Genomic DNA, 15,972 nt, shown 5'->3' with positions numbered 1-15,972 from the left:
ACAAAATGAAGGAAATGTGGTTTAAATCTTGGCTCATGTATGCCCACTTACTAGAAAGTAAGAATAATAAAGCACATCCAATCAGTCGCTAGCGTGTTTTTTCTTCTTTATGTTGCTTTTATTTGTGATTCCCAAGGTTATGTAGGCACTGGATTCTCCAGGATAGATTTATGGATGTGTGTGTTAATTCCCTCAAGATAAGAACTCCTGATCCTTGCAAAATATTACGCCAATTCTCAACGGGCTAATGTCACAACTTTGCAAGCCCGACGGGGAGAGAAACAGGACGCGTCCTTTTTATAGTCTCAGCATTAAAGCAGCAGTCCCGCTTTCCTTCAGTTGTAGGATTGAAGCAGGGGGTCTCCCGTCGCTTAACTGCGTTACTTTCCGCTCCGGGGACCCCCTGCTTCCAGAGATACTGACCTCTGTAGGAGGCGTCGGTATCTCGGCAGGATTAAATGTCCCCGTCACGCTGGCCAATAGGAAGCCGTAAGGGATAATGTTACAGACTCATATTCTCCCGTGGGACATTTAAACGCCACCATTTCGACAGCCCCCAAGCCCAGTCAGAGCTGATACCGGCGCCCAGGATTGTGGCTTTTAAATGAATCTAACAAAATATTGTAAGCTAAATTGCAATACAAATGGACTTGGTGAATCAGTTGTCAACTCTGACTCGGCAGCGGTGTTCTGCGCCACTCAAAGAAGGGAACATGTTACATGGTCCTACTCATTTGATGATGAATAACGTCGGTGGAGGACAGACTAGGAAGTGATTCATTAGGGATTAAAACGGTATTGTAGATTGTATTACTGCAGCAGACAGCATGTGATTAATGGCGGCTCCACTGAAACAAAACGGTAACATAGGGGGAGGAGGAGGGATTGTTGCCTTTTTAATAGACGTGTTTATACGTATGTTTACCCCCGCTTCAGCTTTACTATGGAACAATGAAACTGGTGCTGCAAAGGGCGTATAACTTAATACATAGTGGACAGACAGAGCCCCTGTAGATAGCACTCTGTTTCTGTATGAATTGGTGATTTATTTAAAATAACTTTATTAATTGACAATATCGTTAAAATATTGGGGTTTAAAACAATGATTAAATGATGCCAAGTGTGGCTAACTCTATGGATAGGTGTATCCAGAGGAGTATACAATGGTGTATTAATGCCCAGTGTTAGGGTAATTCACTGGCCCTAGTGTTCCTCATATGGAGAGAATGGGCTAGAGTTCTTGTAATGAAAGTAGCGGCTGTGTGGACCACAGATGTAGTGCCCCAGTATTGAAATACTAGTAGGTGCACTAGTTGATTGGACCTGTACTTAGCTGCTTTTGGGCTGCAGCTAATGGTACATTATAGACTTGTGTATACAGATCTAGGTCTATGTGCACCTATTATGAGTTTTTAACACCAGCATGTGTGGGTGGTGGTATTTAAATACAAGTGTGTGATACTTAACACGTGTACATCCCAAGTGTGTAATAACAGGGCTAGGATAGACACTAGTATTAGTTTTGCAATACTGGTAAGTTAGTGGCACTGCTGTCAATTCTGTATATGCATATACCTAATTAACAGCTGAGTACTGCTCCTTTTAGGGTATTAATATCGGTCTATTATGAAAGACCTTTCCCTAGTTGGTGTAGTGCTCTTCATATGTGGTAATGGTCTGGCACTCCAGAGGTTAATTGCTGGATTGGTTGCCGTTTTGCTCAATGTGTATACCCCTTTAAGCTAAATGCTGTGTTTGGGGATTAGCATTCAGGCTTCCTGCATTTATACTGTGATTTACTGCCAGATATTCTCTGTGCTTTACTGATGTGTGACTGCTAAGATCGTAGGATCTTGCAGCAGTCCATTACTGTGCACGGGCTGAGACACGCTGACTCTTTGAATCTCTCTGAGTCAGTGTACATGAACTTAGGCTCTGCTCGTGCACGTGGTCACGTGCTTGCCGACGCGCGCGTTTCGCGAGTGCTTTGTCAAGGCTAAGGTAATTAGAATTAGATGCTTCTAATTACCTTAGCCTTGACAAAGCACTCGCGAAACGCGCGCGTCGGCAAGCACGTGACCACGTGCACGAGCAGAGCGATTCAAAGAGTCAGCGTGTCTCAGCCCGTGCACAGTAATGGACTGCTGCAAGATCCTACGATCTTAGCAGTCACACATCAGTAAAGCACAGAGAATATCTGGCAGTAAATCACAGTATAAATGCAGGAAGCCTGAATGCTAATCCCCAAACACAGCATTTAGCTTAAAGGGGTATACACATTGAGCAAAACGGCAACCAATCCAGCAATTAACCTCTGGAGTGCCAGACCATTACCACATATGAAGAGCACTACACCAACTAGGGAAAGGTCTTTCATAATAGACCGATATTAATACCCTAAAAGGAGCAGTACTCAGCTGTTAATTAGGTATATGCATATACAGAATTTACAGCAGTGCCACTAACTTACCAGTATTGCAAAACTAATACTAGTGTCTATCCTAGCCCTGTTATTACACACTTGGGATGTACACGTGTTAAGTATCACACACTTGTATTTAAATACCACCACCCACACATGCTGGTGTTAAAAACTCATAATAGGTGCACATAGACCTAGATCTGTATACACAAGTCTATAATGTACCATTAGCTGCAGCCCAAAAGCAGCTAAGTACAGGTCCAATCAACTAGTGCACCTACTAGTATTTCAATACTGGGGCACTACATCTGTGGTCCACACAGCCGCTACTTTCATTACAAGAACTCTAGCCCATTCTCTCCATATGAGGAACACTAGGGCCAGTGAATTACCCTAACACTGGGCATTAATACACCATTGTATACTCCTCTGGATACACCTATCCATAGAGTTAGCCACACTTGGCATCATTTAATCATTGTTTTAAACCCCAATATTTTAACGATATTGTCAATTAATAAAGTTATTTTTAATAGACGTGTCCTGTATTCACTCATCTACATTCTATTAAAATTCTTATTCTAATATTGTACACTGTAATACAAGCATGTTTTCTTTGACAAGCGTTTACACACAATAGCAGGACTCTGCAACTTGCACGGGTCAAATGGGGCTCCTTGCACGGTCTGCCTCTAATTTCATTGAAGTTGCCCTGGCAGCTAAGTGCAGTTTCTGGTTCCCACTAAAAAACTCAGTTGTAAAGGTAGTGTACATATAAACAGGCATACCCCGGTTAAAGGACACTCACTTTACGCACACTTGCGAGTAAGGGCATATTTTCAATAGCCCCATACCCCTGTGTCCGTACGCTCGTTTTGCGAGTACGGACACTTATTCTGCCCTACAGACCGCCGTAGTAGTGTTGCATTGATTCCCCTCGCCCAATAGGCAAACAGCAGCTCGCGCATTCGCCTGTCAACACGTCCTGAAAAACAATACCGGCTCCCTACCTGTCCTGAAGCATCGATAAGTGGGAAAAAGGTAGTGCTTCACTTTAAGTACATTTTCGCTTTACATACAAGCTCTGAACTCATTGCGTACGTTAATGTGGGGTATGTCTGTATCAGGTACAGGTGTAAACAATTATAAATGCTTGCAAACTGTTGAAGTAATATAAGTGTTTAAATATATCCTAACTTATATAACGATATTATAATGGCCTTTCTACGCGATTTTCCAAACCGGACCATTGGGAAACTGGCTGACAGGTCCGGCACTATAGTAAATACTTTTATATTCAATCTTTGCGCAGAGACCGACATGTGTTAAGTGTTTGATATGGTTTTTCAAAAGATTAATACAAATACAGTACATGCATAACACCAGTTCAGTCCTTGTATTTTTAATGTTGGGAGCCCTACAGCTTTTTGTCTGGAAGCAAAATGAACATAACTAATTTCTTACGACCCAGGGAGTATGCATTTCAGTTTTACCCCAATGCAGACACCACTTTTATGCAAGAAACCTTGTTTTAAAGATGTAACCCCCTCACCTATTGTGATAAACAAGACCACACAATGGGACAATAGCCACACTTTTTACGATAGACAATTGCTATTTTGTTTATTCAAAATAGCCTGTTTTTCATTAGTGCCCTGGAAATAGTGTGGTCAACAGCTACCATTTCAGGTGAGAGTCTACACCTCTACAAATACACAGTGAGGAGAGATCTTGGTTCTAGACCCAATGACAAGGTCAAATTAATTGTACCCTTGTCAGCATCACACTCTCCTTTTGTTTCAGGCATTAGGCAGGGAGTGATATAGGGAATCAACTATTATTAGTAATTAGAAAGCACACGACACAATGAGACATCCCTACCTTACCTGCAGTGATCATGGACTTGAAACAAGATTTTTGGTCTATCCTTGGCCAAATTATGTATTTTGCCTTTGGCCGCTTATGCCGCAGAGTTAAGAAGCAAAGCGTTAAACTCATCCCAGTGGCCATGGGAACCACAAAGCAGCTGGTTGCCGATCGCACACCTTGGAAAACGAATTAAAATAGGATTATTTTCGATGCATCCAATTTTGACATGTATTTTACATCTCATATTCAAATCCAAAAACACATAAATACCAGCCATTTTTATAATGTCCAGCATTACTGAATTTGTTAGTTTGTTCAAAATGCTGGAGCCTGCAGCTTTCGGCTGGATAGCAGAAACATCGCCCGACCTTCCAATTCCATGCATTAACCTGGGAACAAACAAAACATTATTTAAACACTTGGGGTGCTCTATGATGTAGCTACTAGAGAGCTAAACCACAGTACTCAAAGCTCGATATAGACCCCCATTTGTCAACGTATTACATGTTCTATTTATTTTGCCAGTACATGCAAGGATAAACAAAGATGGCTGAGGGGTCATCCAATCAGTAGCTGCAATGGAATCTTAAATGAGGTCACTGCTTTCTATTACCCGCCAAAGTGAGGCTGACTCCAGTGGACATATTATTTCTTCCGGACAAGAATTCTTAGGCCGCGTTTTTGGTGCCGGCGACGCAACCGATGACGTCACCCGTCGCCATCTGCGAAAGTTGCACTTCAAGTTTGAGTGACGTCGCTGGCGACAAGGCCAGTGACGTCACCAAGGGGGAGGGCAGAGTGCAATAGGCGCTCTGTGATTGGTTTAGAGACAGTCACATGTGGTGACTGTCTCTCCAAAAATCAAATAACACTGGCTTCCAAATTTTGTCGCTCCGTCGCGTCGCCAGGCACTATAAGCGCAGCCTTAGAGTGTGGTGGATCTCCAGAACAATCAGATTTTAAATATAAAAAACAGCTTTGAAAAGGGTATGAAGAGAAACTAAAAAAAAAAAATATATATATATATAATATAAAATACACCACAGGGTGGTGGTGCGGTACTTCAAAACTGGAATATATATTTCAAACAAGCCTCATCGACTGTCAACTTCTTTACACTATGTGCTGATTGATATCTATGTAACCAATAATACATAGCGGCACATTAGATTGCCTTAAAAATAAAGAGTGGATAATTAATATACTCCAGCAATTGGATATCTCCCTACTTTTTTTTTATCCCTCAGTTAAATACGTTTTTGGCTAGAAAACCCCCCAAATTATTTGAAAACCAGAAAACACTAATTCAGTATGTGTATATGTGCCCAAGATGTAAAACCCTGCAGCACTCTTCAACGTACAGCAGAAGGGATATTTGCGGGAGTGCCAGCCTTAGGCTGCGCTTATAGTGCCGGCGACGTCTCCCAAAAATAAACGCATTGTTACTATAAGCGCACACGACGGCGACAAAGCGACGCGAATTTCTGCAACCGGGAATATTTGATTTTTCAGGGGCTGTCGCATCACGTGACAGCCCCATAACCAATCAATGGCCCGGTCGCCCCCGCCGTCGCAAAACGAAATACAACTTTTGCTAGCGGCTACGGGTGAAGTCACGTGTTCGGTCGCGTCGCCCGTCGCGGGCACTGTACGCGCGGCCTTAGGCCGAGATTATGGTACGTGCACGCATGGCGAGCGCCCGTTGCTCAAGCTTTCAGGCGATGGGGAGGCGTGGCTATGCCGTGATTGGCTGAACCCCTCACGTGGCCGTTGCTTAAAAACAAAAAAATTTGACTTTCCAAAACGCAGTCGCGCCATCTCACTCCGTCATGCCTGTGCACTCACTAGGGGCGTCCTCTAAGGGATCCTGCAATTTGTACTTGGCGCATGATCGCACCAGTTTAATCGCTGCCTTAGGCCAGGGCCATGGTCAAAAAGACCGTGCTGAGCCGTGGTGAGCAGATGCACTTACCCCCTGCATCTGTAATCAGCGCGGCTTTAGGAGCCGCTTCCGCATGCGTGCGGAGGCGTGTGGAAATGCAGTTTAAATTTTGCCGCTGAGGGAAGCGGAGGGCCCGTCACGTGACTGCCAAAATCCAATGGCAGTCCGCCAAGCCCCGCCTCTCGCCAGGCTCCCACACAGCATGTACAAGCGCACGCCGACTCAGCGCTCCTCTTCTCACCATGTCCAGGCTGATTGTGCAAGAACAATACAATGTAAATTAATTGGAGCATCCATACTGCGCGCACACGGACGCACGCGAGCGTGGGTAGGAGTGATCCGAGCGGAGACAAACTTTTTTGTCTTTGTCGCACAATGCCCTGGTCACGTGCGCGGTTCAGCCTTCGGCATGCCTTCCCCCCCATGCACACCCCCACCGCTCTGCCGGTCCCGAGATCCAACTTCTGCCCGGTCCGGGGGGGGGGGGGGGGAGGATCACACGTTCCCTTCTCCAGTCGGGTAAATCTTAGATCCCAGCACCGACAGGAGGGAGTGCGGGGCCCTGGAGGTGGAGGGCCCAAGGTGGCCGCCGTGCCTCATGTCTGGCCCAACACACACTTCACAAATGTAAAATGCAACATGCACTGCAATCCACACACGGATAAGTCAAGTCACATGGAACCTGAAAAGCTGCTGCTGACAGACATGCGGTTATACAACGAAATACATGATTGCGCTGGAGTACCGATAATGCCGGCGGGAAACCATGCCAGAGGCGACCCTTCCTTCTCTCTCCCCAACGCCGCAGTTGCCTAGGAAATTATTGCTGTCCATGACTGCAAGCTCATGGAGGAAAAGTTCAATGGTGCTCTCATCCCACGCGTCTTGCGGACATTTCCCCTAAAAGGAAAACACATGGGAGAAGAAAAGCAAGTCGTGATTAACTGCCTTTCAACAGATAAAATAACCCATAAGTATTCCAACAGAGAAGGAAACATTAATAGATTTATTTTGCATTGCAGATTAGGTGCTGGTCTTTCACGTACAAGTTTGCGTGTCAAATTCCCATTAAAAAAAGTGGACGTAGTGGAGCACAAGTGCTGCTAGGGGTGATAAACAGGTCACGTATATAGAATTGTCAAAATGGCAAAGAAGAGAGACGCTGTATGGGTGCAGTCACGCCCCCTGTACCGTCCCCAGTGAGTATGCAAAGTACATAGAAAACTAGGAGAAAAGGGAAACAACGATTGATTATGATGTGCAAACAGAGTCAAATTAAGTACAACAAATACCTTAATTCTTATCCTGATCTGGTCAGATTGCGTTCAGCTCTCCACTGAACAACCATCGCTGAATGTAATCAGACAGATTTAAAATACCAAAAACCATGCATTGCTAAGAAGCTACCAGGAAGCTTGTCCCATGTCTCAGTTGTAAACCTTATTCTGCAAATTGTTGGGAAGGAGGAAGGGATAGGGGGGGGGGGAAGGGATAGGGGGGGGGGGAAGGAATAGGGGGGGGGAGGGATAGGGGGGGGGAAGGGATATGGGGGGGGGGGGGAAGGGATATGGGGGGGGGGGGAAGGGATAGGGGGGGAAGGGATAGGGGGGAGGGAAGGGTTGAAGAATGTGTGCACCTGGACTGTAAAGTTCACTACTGAGGGGTAATAACAATAGGTCATCACTTCAACCCTTATGGACTTTGTTCTGGAAAGGAAGAGAGGCACTTAACCCCTGTGCTGCCAGTGGGTCTAGCAATTTTTTCTGGCTCCTGAAAGCAAATAGGTTAAAGCAGCGAAAGACTGAGAGTTTAACGCTGTAATGCATCTTGCCCCGAGTATGCTCTGCTCTTTATTTAAAAAAAATTCTTATTGGATTTTTAGCTTCTGAGGTTACCATGGAAACCTTTAGACTGCGCTGGGCTCTGGGGAGAGCTTTATTTTAACCTAATATTTCAAATGCTTACATGTCCCGAACAGAACAATGAGGGGAAAAGGCAAGAGGCGGAAGTGAAAGAGCCCATAATCAGCAGAACAGTTGGCATTCTAACAGAGCAGGTCTGCAAAATGTGCATTGAGAGTATACTAGTGGGTCCTTTATTATTGTAGGGATTAAGGCAGCATCTGACAGCCTTGGATTGTCCCCTTTTACTGTTTAAACCAGGAGAGGCCAACTCCAGTCCTCAAGGGCCACCAACAGGGCAGCTTTTCAGAATGTCCCTGCTTCAGCACAGGTGGCTCAGTTGAAGACTGAGCCTCCTGTGCCGACGCAGGGATATCCTGAAAACCTGACCTGTTGGTGGCCCGGAGGACTTAAGCTTGACCAGCCTGGGTTAACCCGTTTACAAATGCGTCTAAACTTTCAACACTATTGAATTTGAGTGAAATCTGGTGGGTCAGGAGAAAATGCCAATCTAAGTCTGAGAAGGAGTTATTGTGAAGAAAATAGCCCTAGCGTATTGATTACAGTCACGTATAAATACCTGCATGGACACGCATAACAGATCAGGGGAGCGTAATATTTTTTCCTTGTGCCCCCCTGCCGGCTGTTCCCCTTTGTCCGCCCCCCCTTTACGTCAGCTCCATGATGTCACGTTGCCATGGCAACGTGATGACACATGACCTTGACATGACGGATCACGGTGTGGATCACCCAGATAAAGTACGTTCTTCCCTCAGACGACAATATACAAAAGGAGAGAGAGTCCTAGGGTGTAGTATATCTGGATCATATATTCAGAAGCAGCAACAAATATAAAAGGATGCACTCACATTTTGCATAAAAAAAGAAAAAAAAGAAATGGTACGAAATCCCGACCTCCTGGGAGCTTTGATCACCGGTGCATGTAAAAATGTAAACACACAGCAGGCGGGGTTGCTACTTTAACTTGAAATGGATATCCAAAATAATAGACTATGAAAAAGAATCACCAATTACAGATGCACAGTTTAAGGTTGTTGTGGTCTGAAAATATTATTTGGCTGATCTTTATGTATTTATGGTTTGGGCTAATACGTCTGCCCTCCTCCTGGCAGTAATCCCTGGTAAGGGCAGGTTGCCAGGAGTGATCATGGGTTTTCCCCACCTCTCTGCAGCCCAGTGAGTCACAGAAAAGGTAGTGCAATCAGGCCTGTTGTCCAATCAGGGACAATGGGCTGGTTCCTACTGGATCTGTACTTAAGGGGCTGCACTTCCTGAATTTAGTTAGTTGCCTCTACCGTGAGAGAGGCTGGTCTACCCAAGAGCAGTGTACCGGGCTCTGCACACTGTATGCCCTCCCTTACGGTGGGAGACTGTTCCCCTTACTCTATCAGAAGAGCTAGGACTGCTCCTGGTGCCCGCTAGCTGGGAGTGTAGTCCAGGGACATCCTGAGGGTACAGGGTCTAGTTCTGCTGAGTGACTGCTGTGCTGTGTGCATAGAGAATAAAGACACCCTGCAGTGACTGGGACCGCAGCCTTATAGTGATGAACCCCAATATCAAAACCCGGCACCCGAGACGAGCAATGCTTTATGAATTGACTAAATTGCAGGGAAAACACTGCACTTATCTAGTCTGAATACTGGTTTTCTACAGGAGCCAAACTCTTGTATAAATATTTGCCTTACAGAAACAATAGCTACTCCAGTGTAGCCTGCCAATGTGATGCTTCTTTGCAATAATCACCTGATGGGAACTTTATTTTTTGGCCAAAAATGAATAATGAATGACTGAGTGCCATGGGGTTTTGGTCAACAACTTTTGATGACAGTGCAGCCCAAGACAAACAATGTGTTACTTTAACTGGAGTGCTCAAGTACCCTCCCCTCCCGGTCAGGGTTTCCAGATATCCCATCTTAAGCACAGATGGCTCAATCAGAGGCTCACCTGTGCTGAAGCAGGGACTGATTGAGCCACCTGTGCACAAGAAGCAGGGACTGATTGAGCCACCTGTGCTGAAGCAGATATATCCACAGAGGGGAGCTATGCATCAACATTCTCAAAATGAAGTACATGAGCCCCTCTTGCCAGTTACTTTTCTGCAGCATGGTGCAGTGTTTATAATGCTCGCGTGGATAATCACTGCATCCTGTTCTGCAGCATGGTGCAGTGTTTATAATGCTCATGTAACCTGCATCACTGCAACCTGTTCTGCAGCACAGACAGGGCCCTTCTAATACATGTTGGTGCATCCCTGCGTGTATTCAACCCAGAACTACAAATCCCATAATACCCTGCGCGCATGTCACGTGACACTGCTGTCCGGGGGCCCTCCTTTACCTTTTCCAGGAGGAGCCGTACGAGCTGCTCGTGCGTGCGCCGGGCCTGCCTGCCCTGACGCACGTAGGCCGGGGTGACAAGCTGCTCCCCGGCGCTGAAGTTCTCCGCGTTCATGGCAGGTGATGAGAGGCAGAGCCACTGGGGCAGACTGGGATCTCGACCCAGCGTCGCAGAGCACTGCCAACTCTGCAAGCCAATCACAACACAACACAGGGGCGGAGTGATCACGCCAACAACCAATCGTCTTACACCGCTGCACGAGGAAGGCGGATGACGTAGTTGCCTCCAACTCCGCTGTCCTCCTCTTCCAAGCCCCGCCCCCTCGTGCAACCCCCTACTTGGAAGACTAGCTGTTGGGGGCGGGGCTTAACGCGAGAGCCTTCCTCAGTGGGAGGAGTCCGCGTGCTGCAAACTCTGATAGCAAAGAGCTATATATAAAAAAGGGTTGTGTGTCTGCAGCATCATCTGGAGTATTTCCCTTATTTACAGATAACAGCTTTATTATGCACATGTAATTCATTAGAAAAAGTGAAGGATTATAAATGTTTTCATATTTATTATACAAGTGTAGCTAGGTCACCCTCTTACCTTCAGGCTGCGGCAGGGGTGGTGACTACCGGGGACACCTTCGGTGGGAGTAGCGGCGCGCAGGGAGATTGCGGCTGCATGCGGGAGCAAGTAGAGGGGCGATCCGGTCGCCGGAGCTCCTATCCAGGTGGCGGCCATGTTTAGACTCTTGGAGCATGCGCAGTAGCCCCGAGGTTTGAGGCGGCCATATTGGTGCCCCATGCGCAGAGTGACTGAAGCGGCGGCCATTACAGCAAGGGTTCCACGAGGGACTACAACTCCCAGCAGCCCCAGGGGCTGTTAGGCACGTGGCGCGCATCAGCCAATAGGGCTGCTAGGATCTCGGCAGTTAGAGAGATACATTTAGCGTGCTCAGAGGGACCACGCCAGTCGGAGAAGGGAGCCAGACAAGTATGTAGTGTCTCAGGTGCTTGTGGCTCTGAGGCTAGGCCTAGTTTGTTCCTTTAGGCCCCGGCTCACGTATAGTTTGTGGTTGCTTCAGGGAAGGCCCATTAGATAGGGACGCTTCCCCTTTTACTGTTTAGTGTCAGAGACACAGTGAAGATGCCGCGCGGTGACTCGTGGCTTGTGGTCTGGGACCAAACCACCGTCATCGTAAGAGACTCTTTATGGTGAAACCTTCCAACAGGAATTCACCCCACGTGGAGGTGGACACCATCGCGGACGATGACGTCGCTGGATCAGCAGATCCTTATTGCTAAGTCGGCCGCACCGAGTACTGGAGTACTCGGCAGGTACCTCAACAAAGTGCACCAACAGCTCACGGGGTAGCACTACTCCATACACTTTTGGGTGGGCCCGGACTTTGGGAACAGAACATCAGAGTAGCACCTAATGTACTTTGGGGACACTCATTGGTGGTACTAGGTTGGGGCCTACTGTGTGGTACAGGGTACTGTTTTATGGTGTGTATAGTAAATGTTGTTATTATATACCGGCGTGTGTGTATTACTGGTATTGTTCCTTGGAGGGGCTTATCCTGCTGTGTCAGGATCCCTTTCAGGTGGAGGCGCTGCAGACATCCGATCACCCTAGGCTCCCAGTGGCGGAGGTTCCAGCCTTCTGTGAGCCAACAGGTGACGGCTGTACCAGTAGCCCGTTTTAGTTACGGGTGAAGAAGGGCTACACAAGTTTAAAATGTCAGGTTGTCAGATGTAAAATGTAAACACAGCTAATAAAAGTGAGCTTCAAGAGTAAAGTAATGGTTCATACAAATGATTCAGGGGAAGGGGACCATTTTTTTTTTTAACTGCATTCAAATACTAAAAATGCCAATTTATGATAGAATACAAACCACCAACAACATCCAGATAAGGGTGCTTAACTTGAGCATTCATATGAATGAGAAGAAAGGCATGCTAAAGTTTAGCACACTTGAGTGGATCTGGGCCTATACCAGCTACTTGCAGGTCTTACATATCTATGTAGCCCCGAGGTAAATTTAAACTCCCTGACCTTCTGCCGCGAGTGCCGTGGGGTCGCGGGTGCCGCCGGAGGCAGCGGTGGACCCGCCGGCACTTCGCGAGGGTGGGGGCCATTGCAGGGAGCAGAGCGGGACTGTGCAGTGCAGGCCTGTTGCCGGGGACGCAATCGGGCCGTTGCTAAGGCCGCGATCGCGTTGCCACCGGCTCGGCGGCTGGAGGAGAGTGCGCCGCCATTGTGCGTTAGTTCGCGCATGCGCAGGAGGCGGCAAGCGCGCGATAGGACTCCAGGGATAGGGAGAGATCGCGCGAGAGTAGGAAAGTGTAGAGGGAGATTGAGGCGGCCATTAGGGGTTCGCGCATGCGCAGGGCAAGTGCGCACGCGGCCCCAATGCTTTAGGCAGCCCCTGGGGACTACAACTCCCAGGAGGCTTAGGGAGACAGAGGTCAGGTGCTCCCTTGCGGCCAATAGGGCTGGAGGAAGCTCAGCCCGGGAATATAGATACATTTCCCGGGCTTTGCAGAGTCAGTCAGGCAGAGGAGAAGGAAGGAGTAGGAAGGGTGCAGGGAGCGCGTGGCTCCTGTACCAGGTAAGGGTTCTCCCTAGATCCCCAGGCAGGCCCCAATTCCCGGTAAGGGCAGGGGGTAACTGAAGAGGGACGGCCCTAGCTAGGGAGGTCACCCTTAGGTGTGGAAGGTGCAGGTTTGGCAGTGCCACAGCGGAGAGGGCTGTGGGCACTGGCAAAGAGGCACAGTGTGTAAGCAGTGGATTTGCTGCGGGTTCCAGTGAATGGTGTGTATCATTCAGGTAGCTGTGTGTGCGTGCAGCTGTGTGTATGTGTCGCTGCATGTGCTGGGCGCAGTGTGTGCAGCGTGTGTGGATCCCTGCAGGCTGACAGTGTGAGCTGTATGTTGGCTGCAGGTGCTTTAGGAGTATCTAGTGAATAGTAGATACAGATAGGACTGGGTAGCTAGGGGAAGGGGGCAGGTTATTGTTCCACAGGCCCTAGGAGTTTTCCCCAAGCCATCCCAGGTTGCGGTTCATCAGGGACAGGCCCTAGGTTAGGGTTACTGTCACTCTAGGAGTAGTTAGCGATAGGAAGGGATAGCGGCGGTTGCTGTTCCCATGCGGTTGGTGTTACCGAGAGACGGTTGAGTTCCCGTGGAGCGGTGGGACCCTCGTTGGGGTCCACGGCAGAAGTACCTGGAAAGGATCAGATGGACGTCTGACCCTTTTAGAAGAGAGTGGCGGTCCCGAGCATCGGAGTGCTCGGAAGGTACTTCAGTATTATAAGTGCACCAACTGGGCCCTAGCTTAATTTAGTGACTGCGCAGTCACCCACGACCTCCGTAGGAGTACGGGACATTGGGTGTGGGGGATCACAGGACACTGGGTGGGAACACCAGACATTGGGCTGAGGTGATGCGGATAGAGCATCAGGTTATGTTATGATGTTATGTAATGTGTTATAGTATTTGCTATGTTCTCAGTAAAGTGTTAGTATTCTTTCTATCGTTATGTGTGTTATTGTATTTCTTACCCAGGGCTATCTTTCATAACGGGGATCCTGGGTAAGTGGAGGCGCTGCACCAGGTAATGGTAAGGGTTTCCCCAGGCTCCCAGCTAGCGGAGGCTCAGATCTCCTGGAGCCACAGGTGTTATACAGTTACCAGTAGTCCCTTAGAGCAGGTGTGTTGTAGGGAAAGGAACCGGTTAGACCACGAGGGGCCAATGTGAGATTGGGTGGGTCGGCCGATTCACAAAAAGGGTTACATTTGGAGGCGCTGCTGAGAGATCAGACCTGGGGTGCCCTGTATGTTTTTTTTTAATTTGTGTCCTATTTTTGTTTCGCCATGGGGAAGCCCTCAAGGCGGAGAAAGCCACGTGCTAAGTTCCCGGCCGCGCGGGAAAATGTTGCCAACAGTTATCCAGGACTGGCTGGAAAACCCGAGCCCCACCCCCACACTGTGAGTGACTCAGTACCGAGTTTGCAACATTCCCCAAAAGACTGTGCTGCCCCTCCTCTAGAGTCCACCAGGGGGAGGGAGTGTCTTGAGCAGAAATCAGAAATTTCTGTTCCCCCTAAGGAAAGCAAGGGATGCTGAGAAAAACACCCTTGGCTGTATAGAATCGTACGGGCCCCCCATTTAGTCTTGCCAATGGTGGTGTGCCCGTGTGCGTTGAAAGAATGGAAAGCGATGGGTGGCTGGCTGGACGGAGCATCTGAGTCACCAGTTGCTCTCTTGATGACCGTGGTAGACGGGGAAGAATGCCTGCACGGCCGTCTGAATGAATGTGAGTGTGCCGTTGGCGAGCTGACCCAAGGGCCTAAGTGTCCTGACTGTGCGGCGCAGTTCCTGCAACCCAAACCGCCAGCGGCAGAGGACTCTGTGGCAGAAATGGAGTGTTCCCTCCCCGAGGAGGAGAGAGACTGCCAGGGGTTACACCCTGATGTGTATGAGCCCTGGAATTTGCCAGGAATGGAGATCACGACGCTAATGTGCCCCTGCCTGAGTGAAGCCCTCAAAGATGGAGTCGAACCATCTCAGTTACAACTAGGTTTCAGGTCAACTGAGGTGGATGGAGAAACGTTTACCCAGTGTTGCAGCCTCAAATGTGGCTGTTCCCGGAGGGAGGCACTGGCGTGGGAGCCCCAATGTGAGTGTTGCGGGGCCTGGTTCCTAAAGCCTATCCTGCCCCAGGCGGCGGAACCAGCCGAGGAAGAAGAGGAGGAGCTGGACCTTCCTCCTACAGTAAATGATGCTTGTCCTCAGTTTGTCTTACTTCCAGAGGCCTCCGGGGACCCGTGTGTCCAGACCACTGTTGCAGACCCTCTCAAAGGGGACGTGCAAATGGAGGAGCAGGAACCTCTGATGGCGGAACCTGCGGAGAAAGAGGCGCCTGATGGTGCTACCGAGGTGGGTGAAGCCGCTACTAATTTTTCCACTTCAGCGATGGAGGTGGTGGAGGGGCCGTGTGCCCAAATGGACTTTCTAGATGCTGAGCCGGAGCCGCTGAAGGCGGAGATCCAGATGTTGGAACCCCAGATGTCGGTTCCAGACCTGGTTCCCGAGCAGGAACCACTGATGCCAGACCCACAGATCCCGGAAGGCCAGGGTAAGGTGTTTATACCCCCGCCCTTGTGTGATGAGTCCAGCGTCCAACCGAGCGTGGTGATGCGCCTGCCGGCGGACCACTCCAGTGAGGTCACCGAGGCAAACACCTCAACTGATGCAGACCATGATGTGGGCCCGTGTGCCCTGCAACTGCCAGTCCGGCCTACCACCGAGGTACCAGCGGTCCCAGGCTTGGGATCAGTACCTGCCGACAACGATAGGGGTAAGTTGACTGCCCCAGGGGTGTCGGGTGTGAGCTCCCCGGTGATCGTGGAGCCTGGTGACTCCAAAGGTAGGGTCACCCGGGCGATGGGCTCACCCCGTCATCGCGTCCTGGTGGAGGTGTCTCCCCCA

General features: G+C 48.8%; 1 protein-coding gene across 5 annotated transcripts in view; it reads right to left on the bottom strand.

The window, feature by feature from the left end:
* Positions 1-15,972, bottom strand: part of SEPSECS (Sep (O-phosphoserine) tRNA:Sec (selenocysteine) tRNA synthase) — a 49,991-nt gene that overhangs the window by 19,306 nt on the left and 14,713 nt on the right. The window contains exons 1-4 of one of the 5 annotated variants that reach the window (XM_075568429.1): positions 10,493-10,750; positions 6,979-7,133; positions 4,562-4,680; positions 4,309-4,467 (exon numbers count right to left, since the gene is read on the bottom strand). In XM_075568429.1, the coding sequence (XP_075424544.1) occupies positions 4,309-4,467; positions 4,562-4,680; positions 6,979-7,133; positions 10,493-10,606 (547 nt within the window). In that variant the 5' untranslated portion in view covers positions 10,607-10,750. Of the gene's footprint in view, positions 1-4,308; positions 4,468-4,561; positions 4,681-6,978; positions 7,134-7,525; positions 7,645-10,492; positions 10,751-15,972 lie in introns of those variants that run through there. The other 4 variants (XM_075568394.1, XM_075568411.1, XM_075568419.1 and 1 more) reach the window with 4 other exon arrangements.

Source organism: Ascaphus truei, chromosome 1 (genome assembly GCF_040206685.1).
Source record: "Ascaphus truei isolate aAscTru1 chromosome 1, aAscTru1.hap1, whole genome shotgun sequence".
In the NCBI taxonomy this organism is placed as follows: domain Eukaryota; kingdom Metazoa; phylum Chordata; class Amphibia; order Anura; family Ascaphidae; genus Ascaphus; species Ascaphus truei.
This window is presented reverse-complemented; position numbering and strand designations above follow the sequence as displayed.